This window comes from Panthera tigris, chromosome C1 (assembly GCF_018350195.1).
Source record: "Panthera tigris isolate Pti1 chromosome C1, P.tigris_Pti1_mat1.1, whole genome shotgun sequence".
Classification (NCBI taxonomy): domain Eukaryota; kingdom Metazoa; phylum Chordata; class Mammalia; order Carnivora; family Felidae; genus Panthera; species Panthera tigris.
Genome location: NC_056667.1, coordinates 64,339,818 through 64,367,646, shown reverse-complemented (window position 1 = coordinate 64,367,646; position 27,829 = coordinate 64,339,818). Strand labels below are relative to the sequence as shown.

The 27,829-nt window shown below is 41.5% G+C and overlaps 1 protein-coding gene across 2 annotated transcripts in view; it reads right to left on the bottom strand.

Annotated features, from left to right (window-relative positions):
• The window catches only part of AK5 (adenylate kinase 5), a 259,867-nt gene that overhangs the window by 34,145 nt on the left and 197,893 nt on the right, over window positions 1–27,829 (bottom strand). For both annotated transcript variants that reach the window (XR_006221606.1, XM_007079231.3), the window contains 2 exons: window positions 6,691–6,854; window positions 4,656–4,772 (listed from right to left, as the gene is read on the bottom strand). Coding sequence is in view for 1 of the 2 variants with exons in the window: in XM_007079231.3 (XP_007079293.2) it covers window positions 4,656–4,772; window positions 6,691–6,854 (281 nt within the window). In the remaining variant the exon portion in view is untranslated. The remainder of the gene's footprint in view (window positions 1–4,655; window positions 4,773–6,690; window positions 6,855–27,829) is intronic.

Below are 27,829 nucleotides of genomic sequence, written 5' to 3'. Positions count from 1 at the left end.
ACAGAATGGGAGAAGTTATTTGCAAATGGCATATCAGATAAAGAGGTAGTATCCAAAATCTAGAAAGAACTTCTCAAACTCAGCACCCAAAAATCAAATAATCCAGTGAAGAAATGGGCAAAAGGCATGAATAGACACTTCTCCAAAGAAGACATCCAGATGGCCAACCGACACATGAAAAAATGCTCAACGTCACTCATCATCAGGGAAATGCAACTCAAAGCCACAATGAGATACCACCTTACACCTGTCAGAATGGCTAACATGAACAACTCAGGCAACAACAGATGTTGGCGAGGCTGCGGAGAAAGAGGATCTCTTTTGCATTGTTGGTGGGAATGCAAGCTGGTGCAGCCACTCTGGAAAACAGTAACTACCTTACGACCCAGCAATTGCACTATTAGGCATTTATCCATGGGATACAGGTGTGCTGTTTCGAAGGGACACATGCACGCCCATGTTTATAGCAGCACTATCAACAATAGCCAAAGTATGGAAAGAGCCCAAATGTCCATCGATGGATGAATGGATAAAGACGATGTGGTATATATATATAATGGAGTATTACTCGGCAATCAAAATGAACGAAATCTTGCCATTTGCAACTACGTGGATAGAACTGGAGGGTATTATGCTAAGTGACATTAGTCAGAAAAAGACAAAAATCATATGACTTTACTCATCTGAGGACTTTGAGAAACAAATGAACATAAGGGAAGGGAAACAAAAATAATATAAAAACAGGGAAAGGGACAAAACAGAAGAGACTCTTAAATATAGAAAACAAACAGAGGGTTGCTGGAGGGAACGTGGGAGTGGGGGATGAGCTAAATAGGTAAGGGGCATTAAGGAATTTACTTCTGAAATCATTGTTTCACTATATGCTAACTAATTTGGATGTAAATTTAAAAAAATAAAAAAATAAAATTAAAAAAATAAAAAAAAATCGTAAAAAAATAAAAATAAAAAATTTTCCTGTTCCTTAGTTACTTGGCATATATCCCCAGGAACCTTATACACAGCTTGAACAATGGCTAAAAGACTAGAATAATCAAAAATGTAAAACAATCTACAGAAGACTCCATAGTGTTAAGATGTTAGTACTACCCAAAGTGACCTGCAGATTTAATGCAACCCCTTATCAAAGTCCCAATGGCACTGGCTTTTTTTTTTTTTTACAGAAATAGAAATACCCATCCTAAAAATTCATAGGAAATATCAAGGCTTCCTGAATACCCAAAACAATCTTGAAAAAGTACAAAGTTAGAGGTCTCATGGTTCCTGATTTAAAAACTTATTACAAAGTCACGGTAATAGAAACAGTGTGGAAATGGCATAAAGGCAGACATACAGAGTGATGGAATAGAACAGACAGCCTGGAAACAAACTTACATATATGGTCAAGTGATTTTCCACAAGGGTATCAAGAGCATTCAATCAGGGAAAAACAGTCTTTTCAACAAATGGTGTTGGGAAAACCAGATATCCACATGCAAAAGAATGAGATTGGACCCTTATTTTGTACAAGAATTGGTCAAAATGACCAATTGAGGTGGCTGAGTTGATTGAATGTCTGACTCTTGATGTCGGCTCAGGTCATGATCTCATGGTTTGTGAGATGGGGGCCAGCCCCTTGTCGGGCTCTGTGCTGACAGTGCAGAGCCTGGTTTGGATTCGCTCTCTCCCCCTCTCTCTACACCTCCCTCATTCATGCTTGCTCGCACACTCTCCCTCTCAAAAGAAATAAATTTTAAAAATTAAAAAAATGAATGAAAGATCTAAATGTAAGAACTAAAACTATACAACTCTTCAAGAAAACAAAAGAAAAGCCTCATGACATTGATTTGTTCATGGTTTCTTGGACATGACATTAAAACCCAGGGAACAAAAGCAAAAATAGATAAACTGGACTATATAAAAATAAAAAAGACTTCTGTGTATCAAAGGATACAATTAACAGAATGAAAAGGCCACATACAGAGTGGGAGAAAAATTAGCAAATCATATATCTGATAAGAGGTTAGTATCCAGAATATATAAATAACTCGTACAATTTAACAACAAGAAACCAAACAACCTGATTTGAAAATGGGCAAGGGATGTGAATCGACTTTTCTCCAAAGAAGATAATACAAATGGCCAACAAGAACATGAATGGATGCTCAACATCACTCATCTTTGGGAAAATGGAAACCCAAACCACAATCAGAAGTCACCTCATGCCCATAAGGATGGCTGCTATCAAAACCCCCAGAAAATAACAGGTGTTGGTGAAGATGTAGAGAAACTGGATCCCTTGCACACTTGCTGGTGGGAATGTAAAATGGTGCAGTGGCTATGGTAGGTGGCAAGTGACAGAATTACGACACGTTCCAGTAACTTCACTTCTGTATATATACAAAAGGAGTTGAAAGCAGAGTCTTGAAGAAGTATTTGTACATCCATGTTCATAGCATTATTTATAATAGCCAAAAAGCAGAAGCAACCCAAGTAACTACTGATGGATGAATGGATAAACAAAATATCTTTCAGCCTTAGAAAGGAAGGAAATTGTAACACATGCCACAACATGAATGAGCCTTGAGGATATTATGCTAAGTGAAATAGGCCAGCTACAAAAGGACAAGTCTGTCTTATTCCACTTGTGAGAGGTCCCTAGAGTAGTCAAATTCAGAGACAGAAAGTAGAATTGTGGTTGCCAGGGGCTGAGGGGAGAGAGAAACAGGGAGTTGTTATTTCATGGGTGTAGAGTTTCCATTTTGCAGGATGAAAAGACTTCTTAAGAATGAATGCACAACAATTGAACTGTACAGTTCAATAAAATTCGTTAAGACGTTAACTTAAAAAAATTTTTTTTTAAATGTTTATTTATTTTTGAGAGAGACAGAGACAGAGTGTGAACAGGGGAGGGGCAGAGAGAGGGAGAGACAGAATCCGAAATAGGCTCCAGGCTCTGAGCTATCAGCCCAGAGCCCGACACAGGGCTTGAACTCACAACCCATGAGATCGTGACCTGAGCCGAAGTCGGATGCCCAACCGACTGAGCCACCCAGGCGCCCCAGATGTTAACTTTTATGTTATGTATGTTTTACCATGATTAAAAAAAAAAAAAAAAGTAGAACAATCTTCCTAATTCCATTCTTTGAAAAAAGTAGTTGATTTATATTGAAGTTTGAGCTCTTAAAGTGGTTTGTTTTGTGAGAAAAAGCTCATTAGAACACTGGCTCTGAGTGCCTCCCCTGCCCCCCGCCCCATCAGGAACTACCTGGAACCACCCACTGCAGTCACAGACTCTGCCGCCCCGCCTTGATGGAGGCTCTGGAGGTGAGGGAAAGCCCTGCCCGATTCACAGCCCACTCTTGCCAAGTAGGCCAGGGCATTTGTTCTTTTACTCTGGTTGCAAGGAGGAAATGTAGGAGAAGGCGAGCAATTGCCTTTAAATATTCAGATACTATCTAAGGAAGTTCAGTCAAACAGGCTTAGAAGGTCAGACTAACCCCCAGGAGACACACAAGTACAATTCACTTTAATGAACATCGCAGTGTTAGAGATGGATGGAGACGGGCCTCCAAATCTTTGTCCTACCAGCAGTTGTCACTTATCTTCCATGTGATTGTGGGCAAGTCATGTAACCTCTTTGAGCTTAATTCATCACCTTTAACATGAAGAAAATACCTCCTCTTTCTATCTTAAAAGATTCTTAATAATGTATGAAATGAAATATATATGAAAATATTTTAAAACTAGTCAAAAGAAAAATCTACATAAATATTAATTCTTGCAAGCTCTGGCGTCTTTGTTTAATAAATGGGGACAAGTGTCTCTCTCTTGCTTGGACTTAGAGGTGAATGTATGTAAAGCATGTAGCACAGGAGTGAGCCCAGAGTGGGTTCAATAAATGAGAGTTATGATGGGTTTTTACTTACTGTTGTTCACCTGTAAGTGGCCCTGATCCACCCACTTCACTAAGAGAGGGTGGGAGTTGAGGAGGCTGGATGGTGGGAGGCTGGAGCATTTGGTACATTTGATTCTGCCTGTCCAGCATCAATTCCCTTGCTAGCCTCTAGGGGCATCCCTATTCTTTCTTGGGTGATATCCCTTCCCTTCTTCAGTCTGTGTGCTTCAGGTATGGTGCCTGTTCTTCTTTCTCCCTTCTCATCCCTGACCTGGTCCTCCAGGATGAATCAGGATATTCCCAGATATTTCATTATATGCCCTCCCATCTTCCCCTTGGCCACAGTGATTGGTTCAGTGATGGGCTCATGACCTAATCCAGGATAACGAAACACAACCCTGGGTCTTTTGCTGCACCCACTGGAAAAGAAAAACACTTTCTGTGAGATCACTTAGATGGTGAAATATAAGCCTAGAATTCAAGAGATGGAGAAAGTCACACCAATGACGAACAAATCTGAATACATGGATCCAACCAAGTGTGAACCACTCCTGGACATTTTTGTTAATTGAGCCGATAAATCCACCACCATCACCCAACCCACCCTCCTCTATTTTGTCATTTTGTGTTGAGCTTTTGCCATTTGTCACTAAAGGTTTGATTAACGTAATTAGGAGAGGGATAGACTTTGAATTTATCCCCCAACCTCAATGATATCCCTAATTGTCCTTCTGGGAAGATCCCCGTAACAACAGCTTACCCTACGTCCGAACTCTTCCCCTTGCTTCACTTCCTGGGGATAGCCATCAATCAGGAAGCCCTTGGTGTCACTGAAGCTGGCCAACATGGCCTCCTTCAGGAGCTCCAGAATGATGCGCTGGAGCAGAGAGAGAGAATGGTCAGCATCTGAGCTCTTTCACAGAACAATGCTAGAATCACCACCCACCTCCATCAGTCATCCCATTTAGGGAGGGAGAAAGGTTCAGATAAGATTAACAGCAGACAGCAATATACCATATTTCATCCATTCTTAATCTCACTTTCCCCCATTTTACTGCCTATGAAATTGATAGGTGTATTACAATCAGTCATAGTTTAAAAAGGTTTTTTTTTTTTTTTTTCTGGCTGGTATAGCTATATATGAGATAGCTTATTAGTTCTATTTTACTAGGGTATCTTAAAATAACAGCATCTTAGAATAAATGAAATTCATATGGCCATGAATTAGGGATAATGGAAGTTTAAAACTAAGCAAAACATGGTATAAAATGTGCTTCTCTGTTGATTTTTTTCCCAGTAAATATTCTAAAAATTTGACATCTACTGACTTGAGAAAACTTTCTATAAATATGAAGTAGCATTTTCTAGCAGTATCACTTTTTCTGTTAAAAATTTTGATTTAACCTGTGCTTCTGAAAATGAGAGGAGAGAGATACATGGAATCTTGGGACTGGATGTAGGAAAAATGTGACCAGCTGCCCAAATGGGGGGAATTCTCTGTTCTCTGGTTCCCTGGCATCCTCTGACTTTTGTTTGGGGCTTGGGGAATACACAGCCATCACAAGCGTGGTAAGAAACTATGCCTAGGTTCTAGTGAATTAACTCCTCATGAAGTTTATATTCTAGATAGAAAGATAGATAATACATAAAGAAATATATAATAAATAATCAGCTAGACAGAATTGTTAAGGACAAAATTAAAGTAAGGCAAAGAGATACAAAATTCTGGAGGTGCTATTTTAGATAAGGTAGTCAGGGAAGGCCTCTTTGATAAATTGGGATATTTAAGTAGGGATCTGGACAAAGTAAAGGAGCAAACTATATTAATATATCAAGTTGAGGAAACAGCAGTGCAAAGGCCCTGAGGCAGAAACAGCCTGGCCTGTGGGAAGAATAATGGTGAGGCCAGTGGCTGGGTGTAAAATGATGTTGGAGAGGTAGCTGGAGTCCAGAGTCACAGGAAGGACTCTGGATTTCATTCTAAGTGTGGTGGGGATCCACTGGAAGCTTCTGGGAAAGGGAATAACACAATTTGACAAACATTTTAAAGAAATCCGTCTGGCTGCTATGAAAAGAGTAAACTGGAGGGGGAAAAGAGTGGGAGCAAGGAGGTCTGCTAAGAGCCAACTGCAATGGTCTGTTTCCTTTCGTGAGAACCATGCTGGCTTCCAGGAGGGAAACAGACTGTAGCTCATTAAAGAGGAAGCATAAAGCTCTGTTAGCTAATAGGGACTGCATTGTACAAGCCCTAATTACAGAGCCTAGCATGGGAACTAGTAAGGCAAGGATGAATATTTTTTGATACCCATGGCACACAGCTTCCCAGAGATAGATGGTGATTTGAAAAGGAAAAAAGATACATAAAAGGGAAATTTTTTACTTAAACTATCTAAGGGAGATACCAAATTTCAAGATAGTGCTATCATACCTTCCAGAACTAGACCAAAACATTATTTCCTATTTTCCAGAGGATTCCAATTCTAGGCTTTGCAGCACCATGCAGCAAAGATTTTGAAGATTTTAACGCTAAAGTGGGGACCAGTCTTTTCTGGAAAATACGAGTTAGGCTAACAATCAGGGAGCTGGAAGAGTAACAAGGTAGGAGGAACCTGGGCCTGGACAACATGGTCTGACTGACAGGTCTCTGCTGTAGACCCACCACCTGCCTCTGGACTGGTACATCAGGGAGAAATAAAATGTAGCTGTTGGCGTGTGGGCTTCTTTTTTCCAGCAGCTTAGATTAGCTGCAACACTCCAAAATCCCTCGCCAGCCAGGAAAGGTAGCTGTCACTTACTGAGGGCACCAGGTCTCCACGTTCCATGATATCTCTGATCAATTTGCTTCTTTCAGATTCTGATGACAGCTCATTACGCAGGAGCTCACCAGTCGAGAGATGTGTAAATCCGTATTTTTCCACCAGCTTTTCACACTGTGTGCCTTTGCCAGAGCCTGGGCCACCTAGAAAAGAAGTCATGTATCAGACACCCATCCCAAGCCGCCATGGTGAACAAGCCTCAGCACTTCATTCACCAAGCATGTACTGAGTTCTTATGAGTTATAGGGAGTGGTGGACTACGGAGAATGGGATACAGTCCTTGCCCTCAAAGAGCCTGTTGTCCGGGGCAGGGGCAGGTGTTATCCACCAACAATAAGCAGTTACTATAGGTGATCTGGTGGGGAGAGTTCAGGCTGCTCTAGGGCACAGGGGAGGGGTGCAAGACTCTGTTTTGGTAGAGATGAAGGAGAAGTTTCCTGGGGAACTGAATATGCTCATGTGCAAAACACTGACCATGGTGCCTGGTACAAAAGTGGGTGGGCAATAGATGCTAGCTATTAATTTTTAAAATACATTGTTTTCATTTTCAAACAATCCCAAATGTACAGGAGAGTTATCAGGAGAGAACAAAGAACTTTCTGAAACATTTGAGAATAAGTTGCCATTCTAATTGCTGTCTCATCACTACAGAACACTTCAGTTTCATTTCCTCTAAACAAGGAGCCAAGCATATCCTTCTACATTACTACCTCTTCAGAACCCATTCATATTTCAGTGGAATTGTTCCGATAATGTTCTTTGAAGTCAATGGGTCAAGTTCAGAATCATGCATTGCTTTTAGTTGTCATGCCCTTCTGGTCTCCTGTATGGAACAGATTTCTTCATGTTTCCTTGATACTTTTGAAGATTATATTTATTTTGTAGAATGTCCCTCAATATGATTTTCTTCCTGCTGTTTTCTGAATATTATTCTGAGTATCAGCCATATTCCTTTGATGAGCATTACACCTTCGACTCTTTTCCCTGCTTCCCCTGCCCCAAGTTCAACCAGTTGCTAAGTTGTAAGATTTACATCCAAAAATAATAGCTAACCTTTGCCAGGAGTTTACTGCACTCACTGTTCTTCGCATTTTAAAGATTTTATTTTATTTTATTTTATTTTGAGAGAGAGAGAGAGGGAGAGAGAGAGAACATGTGCACACCAGTGGGAGAGGGACAGAGGTGAGGGAAAGAGAGAGAATCTTAAGCAGGCTCCATGCTCAACACAGAGCCTGATGTGGGGTTTGATTCCATGACCGTGAGATCATGACCTGAGCCCAAATCAAGAGTCAGACACTTAACTGACTGAGCCACCCAGGTGCCCACTAAACATTTTATATGTATTAATTTAAAATAATCTTAGAAGGCAGGCACTATTATCCCCATTTTACATATGGGAAAGCAGAGACACAGAGAATAAACTCAACTACAATAAACCGCATGGCCAGTATGTACCAAGTCAAGGATGTGAAGCCTAGACTCTGGCTCTCAGAGGCGTTTTCCTCTTTTCTTCCCCGCTGACCACGCTTGCCTGTGGTATGAGCAGGTCCTTATGCTCTGGGACTATGGCAGTCGTTCCGCCTCTGCATGGAGGAGAGGTGAGGCTCTGGAGTCTAGCAGACCTGCTAGAAAAAGACCTGCTATCCTGAAGAGCATGGGCACTTCCCAGCTCCACTGCATTCAATGGCTTCCCATTCTGCGCAGGACAAGATCCAAACTCCTTAGAGTAGTATTTCAGCCTTCAAGAATCTAGTTTAACCTCTCCAACTTTTTTTCTCCATTTCTTATCTTTGTCCAATACTGTTATGTCCAGCTGCATACTGTCTCTTTAACAAGACATACTTTTCCAGGCCACCATGCTTTGCTCTCCCAGGTCCTCAGCCTGGAACGCCCTTCCTTCCTCCTCTAACTATTGAGGTCCTCTTAGACCTGGATCAAATGCTTGCCCCTTCTGCCAGGAATTAGACCTCTCGCCCTCACCTCTGTGGGAGTGAGTGGTTTAAATAGCACTTGGATGCCCTCGGCCTGTCCACCACTTGGTCTCCAGGTCCCTCACTAGGTCCCTAACCTTGCACACAGTAGGTGCCCTGTAAGTGTCTGATGAACTGAAGTTTCATAGTAGGTGCTCTGTAAGTGCCTGATGAACTGAAGTTTTTCCTGATAGAGGTGATATTGAACATTAAAATGCAAAACACAACTGAGATGGTAAAGGTAGTGAGGATTTAGGACTTGTTTGGCAGTTTTTCTGGTCCACTTCTCTTCATCTTCAAAAACCCTTTCTCAGGACACTTGGCAACTTCCCTCTTGGGGGACCTTAGCTGTTGTTCCTTGTTAGTGAAAGGACCTTTCCTTCTCTCTCTTTTGCCTTTACAGAAAATAAAGGAAAGATCCATGTTTTCTATCTTCTGCTCACCTCATAGCTGCTGTAAGCCAAGTGGGGAGGGTTCAGACACCTCACAGCATTGTCATGGATGTGCTAGATGTGACAGGAAAACAGCAATTACAGAGGCTCATAAAAATAATGTGGACCGCCAGAGTGGCCAAAATGAACAAATCAGGAGACTATAGATGCTGGAGAGGATGTGGAGAAATGGGAACCCTCTTGCACTGTTGGTGGGAATGCAAACTGGTGCAGCCACTCTGCAAAACAGTGTGGAGGTTCCTCAGAAAATTAAAAATAGACCTACCCTATGACCCAGAGTAGCACTGCTAGGAATTGACCCAAGGGATACAGGAGCACTGATGCATAGGGCACTTGTACCCCAATGTTTACAGCAGCACTCTCAACAATAGCCAAATTGTGGAAAAAGCCTAAATGTCCATCAACTGATGAATGGATAAAGAAATTGTGGTTTATATACACAATGGAGTACTACGTGGCAATGAGAAAGAATGAAATATGGCCCTTTGTAGCAGCGTGGATGGAACTGGAGAGTGTGATGCTAAGTGAAATAAGCCATACAGAGAAAGACAGATACCATATGTTTTCACTCTTATGTGGATCCTGAGAAACTTAACAGAAACCCATGGTGGAGGGGAAGGAAAAAAAAATGAGGTTAAAGTGGGAGAGAGCCAAAACATAAGAGACTCTTAAAAACTGAGAACAAACAGAGGGTTGATGGGGGGTGGGAAGGAGGGAAGGGTAGGTGATGGGCATTGAATAGGGCATCTTTTGGGATGAGCACTGGGTGTTGTATGGAAACCAATTTGACAATAAATTTCATATATTAAAAAAAAAATGTGGACCACTTAGCAGGAGCAGTCAGTCGCCAGCCAAGGCTACATTTGCTCTGAGCACTAGGATTCCTCTCCTGAGATCACAGAAATGGAGGGAGAGTGTGGCAACAAGAGATGGCCACTCAGACAAGAAGTGCTTCCAGATAGATGAGCGAGGAGGACAAGGGGCTGAGCTCCCACAGAAGCCTCCAGGGCTTCCGTGGCCGGATTTACCTAGAAACGCTTTTCCTGGGATGGCTGGAAGCCGGTCATGTGCAAAAGGTATTTTCGGACTCCGCTTGCAAGGCAAAAAATGCTGTGTTCTAGTGATTTTCTTCCTTCAGCATCCCACTAATATGACTATTATAGTTTTTGTTTCTCTAAAATATTATTTAATAAATTTTGACACAAAGGCAATTAAAAATCTTCAGCTTAAATTGACAACAGCTGTGTGTTCAGCAGCAGCCACTGCCCCAGTTAGGAGCCCTTTGTGGAACAACAGCTGCAAATTCTCAGCATTCTTTGGCCAAATGGTGCAGACACGGTGGAATTTTAAGTAATCTACACAATGCCTCGATTCTTCCCATGGCTCCGAACTGGAGAACAAAGTGATTTTTATCACTGCAGCAAAGGCACAAAAGCTGCTAGGAGAAATATGAATTTTCATACAATGTCACTTACAGGTCTTAGAGGCCTTAACTTACGACTTTTAAATAAAAAACAACGGGGTCTTGATATCATCCCTCTGGGATAATCTGTTATAAAAATCTCTTCAGGTGCCACATATCAGAACCAGTGGGCTGTGTTCTCTGGTGACAAGATGACTGACAGCAGACAAGGAGCTGTCACATTTCCTGTCATCTCCCTGACTTTTAGTGTATCATTACTCGAGGTTCACACCTCTGAGCTAACCCATGCACAACACCGTGTGGGGTCATCCCCGAAGAGTCTGCAATAGGAGGCTCCATTCTGAAGGGGTTGTCAACGCTTCACAAGAAAAAGGAGTTGAGACATCTTGATTCTCAACTTCCAATGTAATCGAACATTTTTTCCACACGAGGCTTACGGTGCTCGTTGTACAAGCGGAAATACTGTGAACTCTCACTTCACAGCTCAGTCCCATCTCCCCCTGCGGTCCTGACAGCACCACACAGCAGGGGGCCCGAGCAGAAGAGCAGCCACCCCGGGGGTGCGGGTCTGTATTCTCACTCAAGCTCTCTCTTTGGTCCCTGTTTTTCTTGGAGATGGACCGGAAACCCCTCCCCACGCCCGCCTGGGCCACTTCCACCACCCCCCCCCCCCCACACACACACACTTTTTATCTCCTGGAGAAAGCCTCTCTTAGGAGGCACCTCCCACATTCATCAGCTCACTTCTCTTTTAAGAGATGACTCCTGGATTCATTGGCTGGATTCTGCAAGAGAAGACCCACCTCCAAAGCAAGTATCACAAGGGTGCTTGGCCTCAGGATGGGATGGCTAGGATGCTGTGCTGTAGCACATTCTGGGCTCCAAAAGAAAAGACTGAACAAATCATATGTCAGATTGAACTCCCAGTCCAAACAAATGCAAGCATGAAAGCTTCTAGTACACTTCTATTTATTATTATTATTAGAGAGAGAGAGAGGGGGCGCAAGTGAGCGAGGGTGGAGAGACAGAAGGAGAGAGAAATCCACGAGGGGCAGAGAAAGAGAGTGAGAGAGAGGCAGGGCTCACCCGAAGCAGGGTGCTTGTGTTCACCTGAAGTGGGGTTTGAGCTCACCCAACGTGGGATTCGAACTCACAAACCGTGAGATCATGACCTGAGCCAAAGTCAGATGCTTAATCAACTGAGCCACTCAGGCACCCTACACTTTTATTTTTAAATATTTCAAATAGCAATGGCATACAGCAGTTAATAATGTCCTTTGTTGACATTTTACTGTGGGATGCCACCTGGAATTAAGCCTGTTACTACAGCTCTTCATTTGACTAACATCCGAGGGGCAGCTAGTATAGGTCAGATGCTGTGCTAAGCTTTGAAAATAAAAAGACTCAGAGGCCCTGTCCTTTCCGTCAGAGACCTCGCTGTCTAATAATGGGAGGATGGCAAGTGGACCCGGTGTCACAGCTGTGAGGCAGGCGTATGAGCCGGGCCTCTAAACACTGTTGCACAAACACTGGGAGGGACTCCTGGCCCAGGCAGGAATTAATGAGCATGTGCGATTGCCTTCACTGACAGGGGAAATGTGGAAAATGTGGACAAGAAGAGCATTACGGGTGAGCCTGGTATCTTCAGTACGGCAGTTTGGAGTGTGAGTGGGTCCTGCAGGGAATGGCAGGAGAGAAAGGAGAGTGATGCAGGGAAGGGCACAGGGCAGGCGAATCTGGCAGTAAGACCTGGCTCTGCCACTTACTAATTGTGTGGATACAAGTGAGTCTAAAATTCTCTGAGCCTTAGTTTCTTCATCTATAAAATGAAATTAGAGCAAACTCTCTGCCTCATTCTCCCTTAGAGCCTCCTTCCTCTTTCTCTCCCATACCTGACCAGTTGTCAAGCAACTTTGAAAAGTTGAATCTACATTTGAAAAGTCTCTGAAATCAGTCCCTTCGTCCCATATCTCATTAAAAACTTCCCTTGTTCCCATCTGCCAAAAAAACCTGGAGCTTGGTAAAGGCTACATGTAATAAGGGATGGTTACTCATCCTGCTAGTTCTTCCTGGGTGTCATCTGCATACTGAGGTTTGAATTAAATACAATCTAACAAGTTTGGGGATTAGCCATCACCTTGAGATGTCCAGACCACTTGCAGGTAATTAAGATATATATATTAGCATGTGTGTTTACACACACACACACACACACACACACACACACACACACACACAGGTATCTGGTTTAGAAAACTCACAGTTTGTTTTCTCTAAGGAGCAGCAGAGAGGATAGCATTCTTTGGGTTCTAATTTTCCGATTGTCATTAGCAAAGCTTTCCAGGCCTTAAGCCCATCCCACCCCAGCCTCAGCATTCTTTAAACGTCTTCATCACCAGTGACCAGCATTGCTGACTGAATTTTAGCTCCCTATTGATCTGGCGGAAACGGAGAGTTTCTTATCACTTGGGTCTATCCTTCTACTCTGCTCATGTCTTTCTGTCCCTTTTTCTTTCCCCTTGATCCACTTCTCAACTTGTTCTCTGCCTTCTTTGTGACCTCATTGAGTTGGTCCATTCCCTTTGGGCCTTTACCTTCACAGTCAGCTGGACACCAGGCCCTTTCTAGTAGCTATGAGTCCCTTGCCCCCATTGAATTCTGTTGTGGCTTCCATGAGAACCACCAACTAGTCTCTGCCCAACCCACCATTTGCTTTATTTGATCTACTCTGGGTTGCTTAAGACCATCAGAAAACCCAGCCAACTGGGTCATGCTATCTAACTTCATAATAGCTTCTAATGCTTCTGGGTAAATAGATTCCTCTTTTGCTGATACCAAATAGAATGTCCATGGATGGATTCTATTATTTCCCCATTGTCCTCAAATCTTCAAACACATTCTTCAAACATATTCTTACTCTTACAAGTATTTTTTTAAACATTTTTATTTATTATTGAGAGACAGAGCATGAGCATGGGAGGGGCAGAGAGAGGGGGAGACACAGAATCTGAAGCAGGCTCCAGGCTCTGAGCTGGCAGCACAGGGCCTGACACAGGGCTTGAACTCACAAACTGTGAGATCATGACCTGAGCCAAAGTGAGATGCTTAACTTATTGAGCCACCCAGGTGGTCTTCTTACAAGTATTTAAAAAAAATATTTATTTATTTTTGAAAAGAGAGAAAGAGTGCAAGCAGGGGAGGGGCAGAGAGAGAGAGAGAGAGAGAGAAAGAGAGAGAGAGGAAGAGAGAATCCCAAGCAGGTTCCATGCTGTCAGCACAGAGCCTGATGTGGGGCTTGAACCCACGAACCTTGAGATCATGACCTGACTCAAAATCAAGAGTCAGATGCTTAGCTGACTGAGCCATGCAGGAGCCCCTTCTTACAAGTATTTTTAACTCTCCTGTTCATTACAAAGGTGAAGGTTATCTTCTTTTCTTAACATTTTCAAAACATATCTTTTGTTCTCCATTCCTCCTTTCTTTTGTTTGGAAGACTATTTCATACAACTATTTAGCTGATGGCTAACTTCTCTGCTTTGGCTACCCATTTAGCACCTTGGCATTTTCCTTAACAGCACTTTTCACAGCATAATGATTCTCTCTCTCATCTATCTACCTGCCATTTATTTAAGCCTGTCTTCCATATTTGACTCTATGGTTCACAAACATGGGCTATGGGTATATTTTGCTCACTATGGTGCCCGAACACAATGCCTGAATCATAATAGACACTTCATAATCATGGCTGAAAGAACAAATTGTTTCTATTTATTTTTTATTTTATTTTAATCCCAGTATTGTTAACATAAAGTGTTATGTTAGTTTCAGGTGTACAATATAGTGATTCAACAATTCCACAAATCATCCAGTGCTTGTCATGACAAATGTACTCCTTAATCCCCATCGCCTATTTCACCCATCCCACCCCCAACATACACATAAATTATTTAATGATGAAAGGCTCCCCTCCTGCCTGCTCCAAGAACTTGCTCCTCTTTCCTGTCCACTGTAAATGTATTCCTCTCAGTTGGCACCATCTTGTCTCTCTTCTGTGTAACAATAGGCTCGTTTCTTCCCAATCCAAATGAAAATATTTCTACCATTGTCTGCATCCTCTAGTTATTTTTATATTCTTTCCTATTTTTTCAGTATCCTAAAACTGCCCGTTTCCATTTCCCTCTCTTTTACTGACTCCCTGTCCTCTTGCATACCACCCTTCAACTCTCGTCACTCTCTGAAGTTGACCTTTTATAGTTCAACAGTGATTGCATAATTGTCATATCATTTAATGATCTTCCCCTAGTCTTTACTACTTTTGACCCTTTAGTAGCATTTAACACCATTGATAAACATCCTGAAATTCACTCTTCCCGTGGCCTCCAGGACACAAAGTTTGCCCACATTCTCTTCCTTCCTCTGCCAGGCTGAAGCTCACAGAAAGTAGAAAGTGCTTTATTTTTATTGGTATCTCCACAGAGCTTTGCATGGTATCACAGGCAATTGTGAAAGAGGGCCAATGACTAGGAGCCTTATGGTCCCATAAAAGTGACAACTCTATTTCCTTTCATGTAAAAGGAACACTGGACCAAAGGCCTCAACTTCCAGGTTTATATCTCATACCTTTACCTAGTCAGATGACTTTGACCAAGTCACTTACCCTCTTGGACTTCAACCTCGTTAATTACAAATTAGGGAACAGCACTTTTATATTGTGATACTATTTTAACATCTTTGAAGATGGGTAGTCCTCACAGTTATAGCTTGTGAAGGTATCAAACATCTTTTGCAAATCAAACTATTCTGTTTTTATATAGTCATCAGAATTGTTAAAAAAAATCTATTAGATTTCTATCCCTTGAAGTATTTCTTTCTCCCTAAGTGAAAATGTGCTCCGAGGTTGGGTTTAGGTTTTGTGACTGAGTGGTTCCTTTCACAGAAAAGCCATCATTCCATCAGATCATGAACTGACTGTGCCCTAGGAATGATCTCCAAACACTGTTGGCCTATGAGTCACTTTCAATATTCAGTATTCAGGATGAGCTGTATCACCATGCTGAGTTTCACCAGGCTGTTGCTGAGAACACTCTGTCTGACTAAAAGCAATTAAGAAAAATAGATCCTTATCCTCTAAGACAACATCTCTATTAGTTCTGAAATGCACTGCTGCTTCAGGCTATTTGGTGAATAGGATAAGATATGCCAGTGATAGGGTCAACTGCAGGTTATACGGAAGAACTTTACATGTGACTGTGAACTTCTTGATGGCAGGCACTGTGCCTTATGTATCAGTGCATGGTGTATAGGGGTAGTTGTTAGATTGGTGAATGAATGAATAAATTGATGGTAAACAATCTGAGAGTTTCAAGGAGAAGGAGGTAGCCCTGTACATGACATTAGGAGTTAGGAGACTTTGGTTCTAGGCCATTCCTGCATTGAACTAGCTGAGTGATCCTGGGAGATCTTGGGAGATTTTGCCTCTTTGAATGCTAGCTTCCTTGTCTTTGAATTGAAGAGTCTGGATTAAATTAATTTTTTTTTTCTTTCTCTATGTGTGTTTTAATACTCCTCCTTAATATCCAAACTTCCTGTCCAAGGTGCTCCTCCCTGAGGAAGGATAATTTGCCCCCACTGTTTTGAACTTAAGAGTTCCCAAGTGTTTTGGCCAATGAAATGTGGAGAGAGGTGGATGTGCATCGTATTTAGACAGAGGTTTTTATAGCCAGTACATGGTTTTCTATGTTTTTTGTTCCTTTTCCATGAAACTATCAATGTTTCAGATAGTAGGGGTTACCAGAGTGAAGCCTAGTCAACTGCTGATGAACATGTAGCATTGGTCCAGAACAAGAACAAGAAGAGGAAGAGGAGAAAGAAGAAACATCTTTGTTGTTCTATACTACAGAGATTTTTAGTTGGGCTTAACAGCATAACCTCGCTTCTTCTGACTGATGCTTTCCCAAACTTGACTGTGTAGCAGAATCACCTAGGGTATTGAAAACATTCCTGTATCAGTAGGTCTGTGAACCACTGCGGTTGAAGCCTGGGAAATTATAGTTTTAGAAAGTTCTCCAGGGAAAGCATAAAGATATCTGCAACTTACTTTGAAATGTGTAAGAAAAAAAAAGACATTGATGGCTGGGCAAAGGGATGGCTAGAAGGACAGATATGTGATAGAACAAGTTACAGTAAAATGTTACTGGCAGAAATTAGGTGGTGGTTGTACAAGTGTTCACTGTAACATTCTTTCAGCTTTGTTGAATGTTTGAAATATTTTCATAATAAAACAAGATGATATTTAAAAAATTCCCCAGGTGATTCTGATGATTAACCCAATCTGGAATTTCTAGACTAGATAGTCCTGAAGGAAATTTGCTGTGAACTCCCCAGTGGTCGCTGCATTGACTCTTGGTTGATCTTTCCTTTAATATTTACAGTGAAATAATGCTGACATAATGGTTCTATTGTGAATGAAGGCTTGTTACAATCACTAATAAAAATCACTAATAAAAATCCTTGTCAATAGCAGGGCCAACCTCTCTCTTGCAGATGAAAGGAACTTTTGTTTTCTCAGCATCAAGACCGAGAGAACAGAAGGGGGACTGTGGCCTATTTTGTACCAATGAAATGGTTCAGAGACAGACATGTTTGAGAAGTCACTGCAGACTATTCAGATAAAGGTGTCTGGTTCACAGTGCTTTTGGCTTGATATTTGATCTAGTGGGTATCTGTTCCTTTCTTTTTTGATAGTTTTATTTATTTTTTATTATTTTCTTAATATATGAAATCTATTGTCAAATTGGTTTCCATACAACACCCAGTGCTCATCCCAAAAGATGCCCTTTTCGATACCCATCACTTACCCTCCCCCATCAACCCTCCCACCCCCATCAACCCTCAGTTTGTTCTCAGTTTTTAAGAGTCTCTTATGCTTTGGCTCTCTCTAGTGGGTATCTGTTCTATTAGTATTCTTTTTTAATGTTTAGGAATCACTACCTTGGTGCATGCTATTTCCTCTCACCCAAAACTTGAACCTTCCTTGTCCTGTCTCTTTGGAAGAGCTAGAGTCATTTAATCCTTATAATAGCTATTTGAAGTAAATGTTATTTATAACCTTATTGTACAGGTTAAAAATATTTGCCCAAGGTCCCCCTGTGCCTTGGTAACTGCTAAGCTCTACAGTCTCTCATATGTAAGGCCACTCTGGAAATCAGATAGACTTTGCTGTTCAGAAATACACCACACAGTGTTTAGTTAACCAGAAGCTAGGCTTCCAGAATGGCCCCATAGGGTTGCCAGTTGACGTCCAGTTAATTATTGCATCAAACATGCTCACACTAAACCCCATCACTGTTTATCTAAAATTCAAATTTAACTAGTTGTTTTGTATTTTAATTTGTTAAAACTAGCAACCCTATCAGCCCCACCACTTATTAACCTGGAGACCTTACAGACATGATTTCATCTCTCTTGTGACAAGCTGAAAAGTCAATGATTCTGCCATTCACAGAATCTACCATAGGCACAGAAAGACGTGTGAAATGTCTAGTTAACACAAGACTCTGGAATTGGATGCCATGACTCTCATTCTTCCATAGAACTGGATGCCATGAATCTAGCTCTTACACAGAGACAAGACAAGGAAGGTTCAGGTCTTGGGTGAGAGGAAATGGCATGCACCAAGGTGATTCCTGTAAACGTTTTCACCACACGATGCTGTGAACTCCTATAGCTCTTAGTACAAACCAATTTCCATCCTAAACTCATATCCAACCTAATCCCATCTCTATCCCAACCACATCCCCATGCTTACACCAACTCCATTCCATCCCACCCCCATCTCCATCCCAGCCCCGTATCCATTCTAACTGCATCTCCAAACAAAGACAGAGACAGGATTTCCAACCTGCTCATGAGAAAATACTACTAAAAAACTGGTCCTTTTCTTCTTCACCCAGAGGTCTCTAGGGCCTGTTGCAGACCTGACTCACCGAGCTTATAAACTAGAGCCTTCCAAAAGCTGTTTCAGTCAGGATTTTCGTATTTAGACTTCTAAATTCTGAGAATTCATTGTTCTAGAGTACTCTGCCTCTTCCAAATTCATCTTAAACTTATCAAGCCACCGTTTTTCCTCTTTTGCAGTCCACCTCACGCTGGGATCTTAGGCATGCATTAAGCGAATATAGTAGGTAATTTACAAACTCAGCCTCTCCTTTCTACATTTCCTTCTTTCTCTTTCCTTCTTTTAAAGAAAATGATTTTTCTCTGTCAAAGAAATATATGCTCCTTACTGAAGATTTAAATAATTCGGAAAAGCAAAAAGAAGAAAAGTCTCCCATAATCCTGATTCCCAAAGGTAACTGCCAGAAATACATTTTGTTTTATTTCTTTGCAGCTTTTTTTCTACTCGTGGTTTTCTGGTTCATTTTTCACTGGGAATCTGTCTCCGCTGACATTTCTCCTCTTTGGGCTTCTGTATTCTCATCTGAAAACAAGCTTGTTGGACTAGGTAAATTCCAAGGTCATTTCCAGCACTACCACTCCATGTTTTTGTCTTTGTCAGAGAATTCAGAGAATATTTGTACTTGCAGTCTATTTATGTACTATAAAAGGAAGTGAGGATATTTAAGACCGGTAGGGACGTTTGTGGTGGATGTTAGTTGGATTACGTCTGGGGTTTTGTGTTCAATTTTGGACCAAATCACGGAAATTGGAAGTCTTATATGCTGTGATGGGAATATAAAATTGGTATAATCTTTCTGAAGGGCAATCTGGTAATATAAGTCAAAAGTCTTAAACTTTTTTATGTCAGTGGATTTATTGTAAGGGGAAAAATCACTGTTTAGTTACATAGATATTCATTACAGAATTTTTAATGAAAGCAAAAAACTGGGGGAAAATGCATGACAATAGGAATAAACTGAATAAATTATAGTGATTCAAAGGAATAGTGTATGTGGTCATTAAAATGATGTATTGAAAGAAGACAGATACAAATACATACAGAATGATTCCATTTATATAAAACTCAAAAATATCTATGGTATTCCTCGCAGGGGGAAGTGAATAGAAGGGGGGCAAGGAGCATTCCGGGATGTTGGTAATGTTCGATTTCTTGATCTGCATGTGGATAAGATGAATGTGTCCAATCAGGGAAAATTTATCAAGCTAAACACTCATGATTTGAGTGCTTTCCTGTTTTTCTGTTTCAGTTCAATTGCAAGAAAACTTTAAGATACAACATTGTAGGGGTGCCTGGGTGGGTCAGTCGGTGAAGCGTCCGACTTCGGCTCAGGTCGTGATCTCACGGTCCGTGAGTTCGAGCCCCGCGTCGGGCTCTGTGCTGACAGCTCAGAACCTGGAGCTTGCCTCTGATTCTGTGTCTCCCTCTCTCTCTGACCCTTCCCCCGTTCATGCTCTGTCTTTCTCTGTCTCAAAAATAAATAAACGTTAAAAAAAAATTAAAAAAAAAAAAAGATACAACATTGTATATTCAGCTCTACAATCTTGGAAAGGCCCTTAAGATATTTTGTTAAGTATAAAAAGTAGGTTTTAGAGTTGCATGATCTAATTTTGATGAAAAATATATATTTTAAAAATACATACATAGAAAAACATTAAGAGGGATATAAATCAAAATCTTAATAACACTCATTGTTAAGCTTTGGGATTTTGGGTGATTTGTCATTGCTAATACATGTTTTCTAGAATAAAGACATATTATTTTTTATAAATAAATATAAAGTCCTTAAATTAAAAAAATTCTAGTAATCTGTTTTGGGAGAGATTTTGGCTGCATGTATCCTAACAGAAGAGAGGGAGTGGGAAATGATGAAAGTAGAGCAAGTTCATCAAGGGCAGTTTTTTCCTTCTGGTGCTTCCTGTCTGTTCACCAGCCCTGGACTCATCCTTGGTCAATATCACATTATTTCTCAGCATCCAGGGCTTCCATGGTTTGGTCCATCTTCTTCCTGTTCCTGGGCCATGAAGGGCATATTCCTACGACTGTAATTTGTTCCCTACTCAAAATCTCCCATTTTGGGATCCCTCTCTCTCAGCCTTCTCTCAAGCCTAGGGGATCCCATCCATTCTCTGAGGCTCTCCTTGGTTCTCAGCTTCCCCAAGAAGGGGCTCCCATCCATTCAGCCATTGTGCTTTCTTTGTCTTCTAATCCCTGCTAATACTGACTAAATAGTTCCTTTGTCAGTTAACTGTACACTGTCTTGTATTAGTTCTAAAGTTTTTATAAGCATCAATTCTTGCTTCGTCAAATAGGTTATAATCCCCTTGAGGGATGGGAACATTAAAAATTAAAAAAAAATCCTCCTTTTCTTGCTTTCCTTTTCTTGCATCTTCAATGACAGTTTAACAAATCAACTCTAGTCTATATTCCCTTCTTTGAATGATGGTAAAACTCATAACCAGTATCATCAAGGTCAATGATTTTCTAGCTATTTGTTTCGTATTTTGTTTCCTGGCATCTATGCCAGTTACCTGGTGGTGGACTGGAACTTGATTCTGATATGGAAGCTACATGCTACCTTACTCAGCAAAATTTACCAAAGGCATGAATTTTTTTATTTTGTTTTTGTGGGAAAGGGCCAGGAAGACATTCTAAAGACTCCATATTGATTTTTCAGGACCCATCCAGAGGAAGAGTCTTTTAGTTATGGTTGGTTCTTAAAAATGGCCAAGCCCTGTCATTTTACTTGAAACCTCTGCTGTTATCATTATGATTCTGAGATGGTTATTGGTAGAAGACAAGTTAACACATTTACTTCTCTGACAATGAAGTCTTTATATCTTCCATTCCATTTCAATCCATTCATTCATTTTTTCTAAAGATATGTATCAAATGCCCACTAAGTGCCAGGTATCCTGATAGGTGCTACAGAAAGAAGAAAAAAAAAAAGAAAAAGAAAAGAAAGGGCATGGTCTCTGTCTTCTAGGAAATTTAGTAAAAACTATTCTCCAATCAATGGCCATCACTGCCTTCAAGAAAGTGGTCAGTGGAAGGGGTCTCCAGGAGTAGACTCTAGGAGACTTTTGGCTGGACTCAGCCAGGTTTCTCACTTCTTAATATTCTCTTACTCTCTCAACAACAAATGTTGGAATGAGAGGCTGTCTCAGAGCTTGCCTCAATGGGTCCACCCAGACCAAGTTGAGGGTTTCCAAGAAAAATAAGACTGTGTTCTACTTGGGGCTCTGTCCATGCCAGCTTTCCATGCTTTTACTATAAGAGTTAGTCAATTCAGGGAAATATGCAATTGGACCCAGTAAGTTCCTTCCACTTTAAACTGAGGTCACTTGGCTGGCATGGATGGGCAGGTGTGTGGCATGACATGGTGATCCATTTTCTGGTAGAAGGCATTCCTCAAAGCAAAGTAGAACCATGAGGAACACTGCCTTCAGAGGCAGTGCCACAGACAATATGAAAAAAAAATCAACTGGGTCACAGGACTATGTCCTGTTAACACAAAACAGCTCCACTCAGTTATAAGAGGAGAGAGTCTTGCATTGCCATGACCACCTAATGGTTGGTTTAAATATGTTTCATTTACAACTATAAAGATGCTCTGAGACTCTTGGTTCTCGAGTCTAGAGCAAAATGAGAGGGAAATACTTTGGGAATGTTACATTTGGAAAAGCCAAAACAGTTACTGCCCCTTTAATCACTGGCTTGTTATTCTGCTTTATGCCTCAAGGCTAAATACAGCATCCTACAGTAAAATCTGTGTTGTGTTGTAACCAACTGCAAGAAGGTGTCTACAAGAAGAAATGGCAGTCAAAAGGCAGGTGTAAGCCCAAGGCCTAAGAGATACTTTCCCACTTCAACTTGTCTTGATCCCAGCCAACCACAGTTGCTCCAGGTAAAACACTGCATAACAGGTCAATCCCTTAAGGGAATGTATAATTTTAACAAGTGACACCAGAAACAGATAGATGAACACCCAACCTTTTAACCTGTCATGCATCCCCATCCTGGAGGTATCCTTTCCTCATTCCAAGGCACTTCTGATCCTATCCTACCTGTCCCCCCTCCTTTCTCAGGATCCTCTCTTTTTTATTGGCTGTCTCTCCTCACTAACCATATAATAGTTGTAGTAATAGTTAATGCTTGTTGAATATATACTAGGAGCGCTGTGACATGTGTTAACTCATTTCATCCTCACATCAACACTATGATCTAGATAAAATCATTACTTCCACATGACAGGTGAGAAAACTGAGGAAGAGTGGGTGTAAGAGTGTTGCCCAAGGTCAGAGTGGAGCTGGCATGTAAACTCAAGTAGGTCACACACTTATCTAGATGGTTTACTGCCTCTCTCTATATATACAAATATGTTTGACTCTCTCATACCCACTTTTGACCTTTCCCTTAGTTACTGCCCTAAGTCTTTGCTTTCTCTCAGAGTCAAATTTCTCGCAAGTATAGTCTAAATGTATCCTCACTTCCTCACCTCCCATTTGCCCCTCAGCCAGCTGGCTTTACTCCTTTCTGTTCCACTGGAACTGCTCTCACAAAAGTCACCAGTAATTCTGCGGTTGCCAAACCTAACAGACAGTTCTCATTGTTTTTTACTTAACTTTTCCGACATGGAAACTCTCTCCTCCCTTGCTTTCTGTGACACCATTTGCTCTTGATATTCTGCTTTCCTTGCTGTTCTCTCCTCCTTTGGCTCTGGCACAGGTGTTTCCCAGACTCCTGGTCTCAGCCTTCCTCCATGCTCACTGTCCCTAAGCTCCCTGGCTGATCCCTTGCACATGCGTGGTTTCACTGCCATTGATATCCTGGTGAATTCTACATCTGTGTCTACAGCCACAACTTGTTATTTTGGGTACTGGATTTCAAAACCCTCTTGTTTAATGACGTTAACTGATGGATGTCTCATTAGCATCTCAAATTTTTTTTTTCTAGCATTTCTATCTTAAACTGTGTGAACACATTTCATCACTTTCTCAAAACCCATTTCTTCTCCACATTCCTTATATCCTTGAATGATCACCTGGTCATCTAAACTAGCCACTTCTTTAAAAAATTTTTTTTTAACATTTATTTTTTGATAGAGAGAGAGAGAGAGAGCACGCGCGAGGGGCAGAGAGAGAGATAGGGAGACACAGAATTCGCAGCAGGCTCCAGGCTCTGAGCTGTCAGCACAGAGCCTGATGCAGGGCTCAAACCCATGAGCCCTGAGATCATGGCCGGAGCCAAAGCTGGACACCTAACCAATTGAGCCACCCAGGAGCCCCTGAACTAGCCATTTCCGAGTCATGCTAGTTTTCTTCTTGTTCACCCGAACAAAATGGATCTTTACGTCCTGTTGATTCTATTTCCTAAGACCTTTTGGATCTGTTTCTTCTTTTCCACTTCAACTGATTCCTTCTTCCTCACCTGCATGACCATCCATCTGACCTCCTAGCTGGCCTCCCTGCTGCAGCCTAGGCTCCCTCTCACTGCTTCCAGAGTGTGTTTTCTGAAATCCAAATTTGGTGACATGTGACAGAATAAAAGCCTTGACAGCTCCCCATTGCTACAGGCTGAAGTTTATATTTGTTAGCCTTGTGTTCTCAGCCTTTCATGCCCTGGACCCTGAGTCTGTTTCCAGCTCTGCCTCTCATCGCTTCCTGCACCCTCGCCTCTGAGGCTCTCTCTTGCACACTTGTTCCCTCTCCTTGCCATGGACTCCAACTTTTTTTCCACTTGCCACTTGGCCAATTCCTTTTCTTTCTCAGGACTCAGCTCTGATGTCCCCTTTTACCCCTGGATGCCCACTTTAGTCTTTCTTTCCATTACCTATGTTGCTGCCACTGCATGTACTGTACCAAGCTGTGCTGTTTGTTTGCTCCCTCCCTACAACGTGAGCTCCTTGAGATTAGGGAGCCTCATCTTTCATCTTTGTATGATGAGGCCCATCATTTTGCTGATATAGAGCAGAAACTCAATAAAAATCAAATGAATTAATGAAAATTACCCAAAGGAGTATATAGCTAATGGGAAACTTTAATATAGCAGTGAGAGAATATTTTTATCATTAGGGAATTGTATACAGCCCCCTGGAAGTCTGTAGATCCCCTGGCCTAGGCTATTTTTTCCCTCTACCTCTAAACTAAGCCATTGTTTGAGATCAATATGTGGTCCAGGTACTCTATCCAACCCACAAAGAAAATCTCAAAAGCACTAGGTTCCTTCAGATGTACCCAGAATCACATTCTCAAACACTTGCTCATTGTTGCCCTTGGCTCTCTGAAATACTTTTGGTAATGCTCATAAAAAAGATACCCACGATATGCCTTCTTAGTAAAAGATACAGTGTGTATTTCAAAATTGATGTGCTTTGGGTGGGTATGGCAGTGTTCAGAATGGTTCACATACTTTTATGGCTTCAAATTGTTTCCTGTTTTGAAGTTATTATGGAATTGCAAATAATTGGCAGAAACATGCTGAGGCACACAGAGGACTATTTCACCAATATTCATTTGATGTCTTATTATTTTGTCTTTGCTTTCAGACATCAATAGCTAGATATACAGGAACAAAGTAAAATAGAAAATTGGGGCATTTATTCAAATAATTATGGCAAGCTCTTCCCCCACCCACAATACTCCCACCTTCTCTCCTTACTACATATCTGTATACACTTTTAAATTTTTTTTTTCAACGTTTTTTATTTATTTTTGGGACAGAGAGAGACAGAACATGAACAGGGGAGGGGCAGAGAGAGAGGGAGACACAGAATCGGAAACAGGCTCCAGGCTCCGAGCCATCAGCCCAGAGCCCGACGCGGGGCTTGAACTCACGGACCGCAAGATCGTGACCTGGCTGAAGTCGGACGCTTAACCGACTGCGCCACCCAGGCGCCCCTGTATACACTTTTAAATCGTGGGCTTTGAAGTCTGAGAAACTGGGTGTGAGTCCCATTTTTTAACAGTGTAACCTTGGGAAGTTCCTTAACCTTCTGAGTTACTACTTCTTCATCTGTAAAATGGGGAAAAACACGAGTACTGGTGATTGGTGTGAGAAATAAATAAGATAATATGTAAAAAGGCAGCACAGTACCTAGAACATAGTAAGTGACCAGTATATGTTAGTTTTAATACTATTATTAGGTAATTAAAATAAATATTTGGGGGGTAGAAGATGAAGACTTTGACTTTTTCAGTTGCCTTCATACTTCACTTCCTTGGGGCTATGTCTCTGTTGCACATGCTTCCAATTAAGAGAACAGTTATCAACTTATCAACTCACTGGCTGCTCAAATTTGGGGTGAAAAGAAAACAAATATCATTTTTCCATTTTAAAAGAAATCCAGAGAGGCTAAGGGATTGGGCCAAGGGCACACAGAGGTTAGATATAAACACAAGGTTTTGGGTAGTCTCTCATTTCCAGTGCTGGGTCCTTCTAAAGTCTGTACCGTTGGTCATGCTTAGTGGGTCTCAGAACAAGCAAAAGAAGCTTTCAGTGAGTCAGACCTGGAGATGTGCTTTTGAGTGAACAGGTTGAGTAACTCAGTCTTCACCAGGTGCCTCTGTTGGTAAGTTAATGGTGCTTCCAAACAGATTTCAAGAAATGGGTAGGGAGACAATGTATATGATGGTGTGAGGTCTCCAAACACTTTCCTTGGTAAAACTCATTTACTTGGGCACTTTTCCGTTTAGCAATAATTGGCCCGTCTGGATGACTGAATTGACTCAGCAACATTCTCTTCTTGAGGAAATCATTTAAAAAAAAACATGGAAAAATCCCTGTGCTTCTGCCATGTCATGCAGTATTCCAAGGACTGTTTAATGTCTTTTTGAATCCCATAGTTCTTTAAGCATAGTAAGCCTTTTGAAATTTAAAAAAAAAAATTTTTTTTTTAATTTTTTTTTTCAACGTTTTTTATTTATTTTTGGGCCAGAGAGAGACAGAGCATGAACGGGGGAGGGGCAGAGAGAGAGGGAGACACAGAATCCGAAACAGGCTCCAGGCTCCGAGCCATCAGCCCAGAGCCTGACGCGGGGCTGGAACTCACGGACCGCGAGATCGTGACCTGGCTGAAGTCGGACGCTTAACCGACTGCACCACCCAGGCGCCCCATGCATAGTAAGCCTTTTGTAGAGGTTTGGTCTGGTTAAATGAAGAAAATGTTTTGTTCTAGTTCAACATTACTTGGAGCATTTTTGTAGTGAAAAGGTTTATGTAATTAAGTAGTGTGAGGAATAAGCTTAAGAATCCCCCAGGCTTACACCAATGGGTTAACAAGGTATAAAGAAGTACAAAGCCATAGGATGTTCATACTCGAGTTTGGGTAAACAAAATAGGGAGGTGCAAAGGCACCCAATACATAGGCATATGAAATAAGTAAGATTAGGTATTCCGGGTGGATGTGACCCCCAATTTAGTACTATAGCAGAAAGCTGCTTTCACAGGAGGGAAGGACCAAGTTAGGTAAACAGGTAAATTGGGCTATAGACTCCTGTGCTGCAGATGAAGCAGCCCAAAGTGGAGATGATTAATAAAAGAAAAAGTGCCTTGTTATTTCCTACCTGTCTAATCCCCTAAGCTAGCTAAGATAAACAGGTTATTTGTCCTACCTGTCTCATCCCCTAGGCTAGCTAAGATAAACAGAGGTGGTGCCTCATGTCTGCTGTAAACAACCTTCTGCTCGACTGCCTGGCACCAATATTTTGTTTTGTATGAACCCAAACCCCTAACCCTGAATATCTTCAAGACTCCCTTTCCTTCATGTCCACAAGTTAATGTTCACAGATTCATTGTCTCTTTGTGCACGTCTATTGCCATGTTTTTAAGCCTTCTGATCCTAATAAAAAATGGGGCAAGGACCCTTATTTGGGGCTCCTATCTTTTCAAGGCATTAGCCATCTCTCGCTTTTCCTCCTGCATCCCGCTCTTTTGCTGGCCAAAAGAGAACTTTAGACTTAGAGTCTATGACAAAGTAGGTTCATTGTTAGCACACAATGCCTACATTTCTTCAACATCAGAAAGATATCCCATTGTTTTGTAAATGCATTTGAGGCTCTCTTGGAAAGTGGCCCAATGTCTCTCTTCCTTTACTCTCTCATCCTGAATGGTCTGGACTTTGAAAATACAGGTTTTAGGCCAGGAGAGTGCCAAAAGGTCCCTTAATAACTGCATGCCCTCATGGGAGAAAGAGCTGTGGCAAACATGTGTCTCTGTCCAGAGCAGAGCTCTGATGTTTCAGTTAGGGCAGAGCACAGGCTTGGTGGTCAGATGGAAACATATTTCTTTATGTGAACCCAGCCTAGCTGATTAGCTA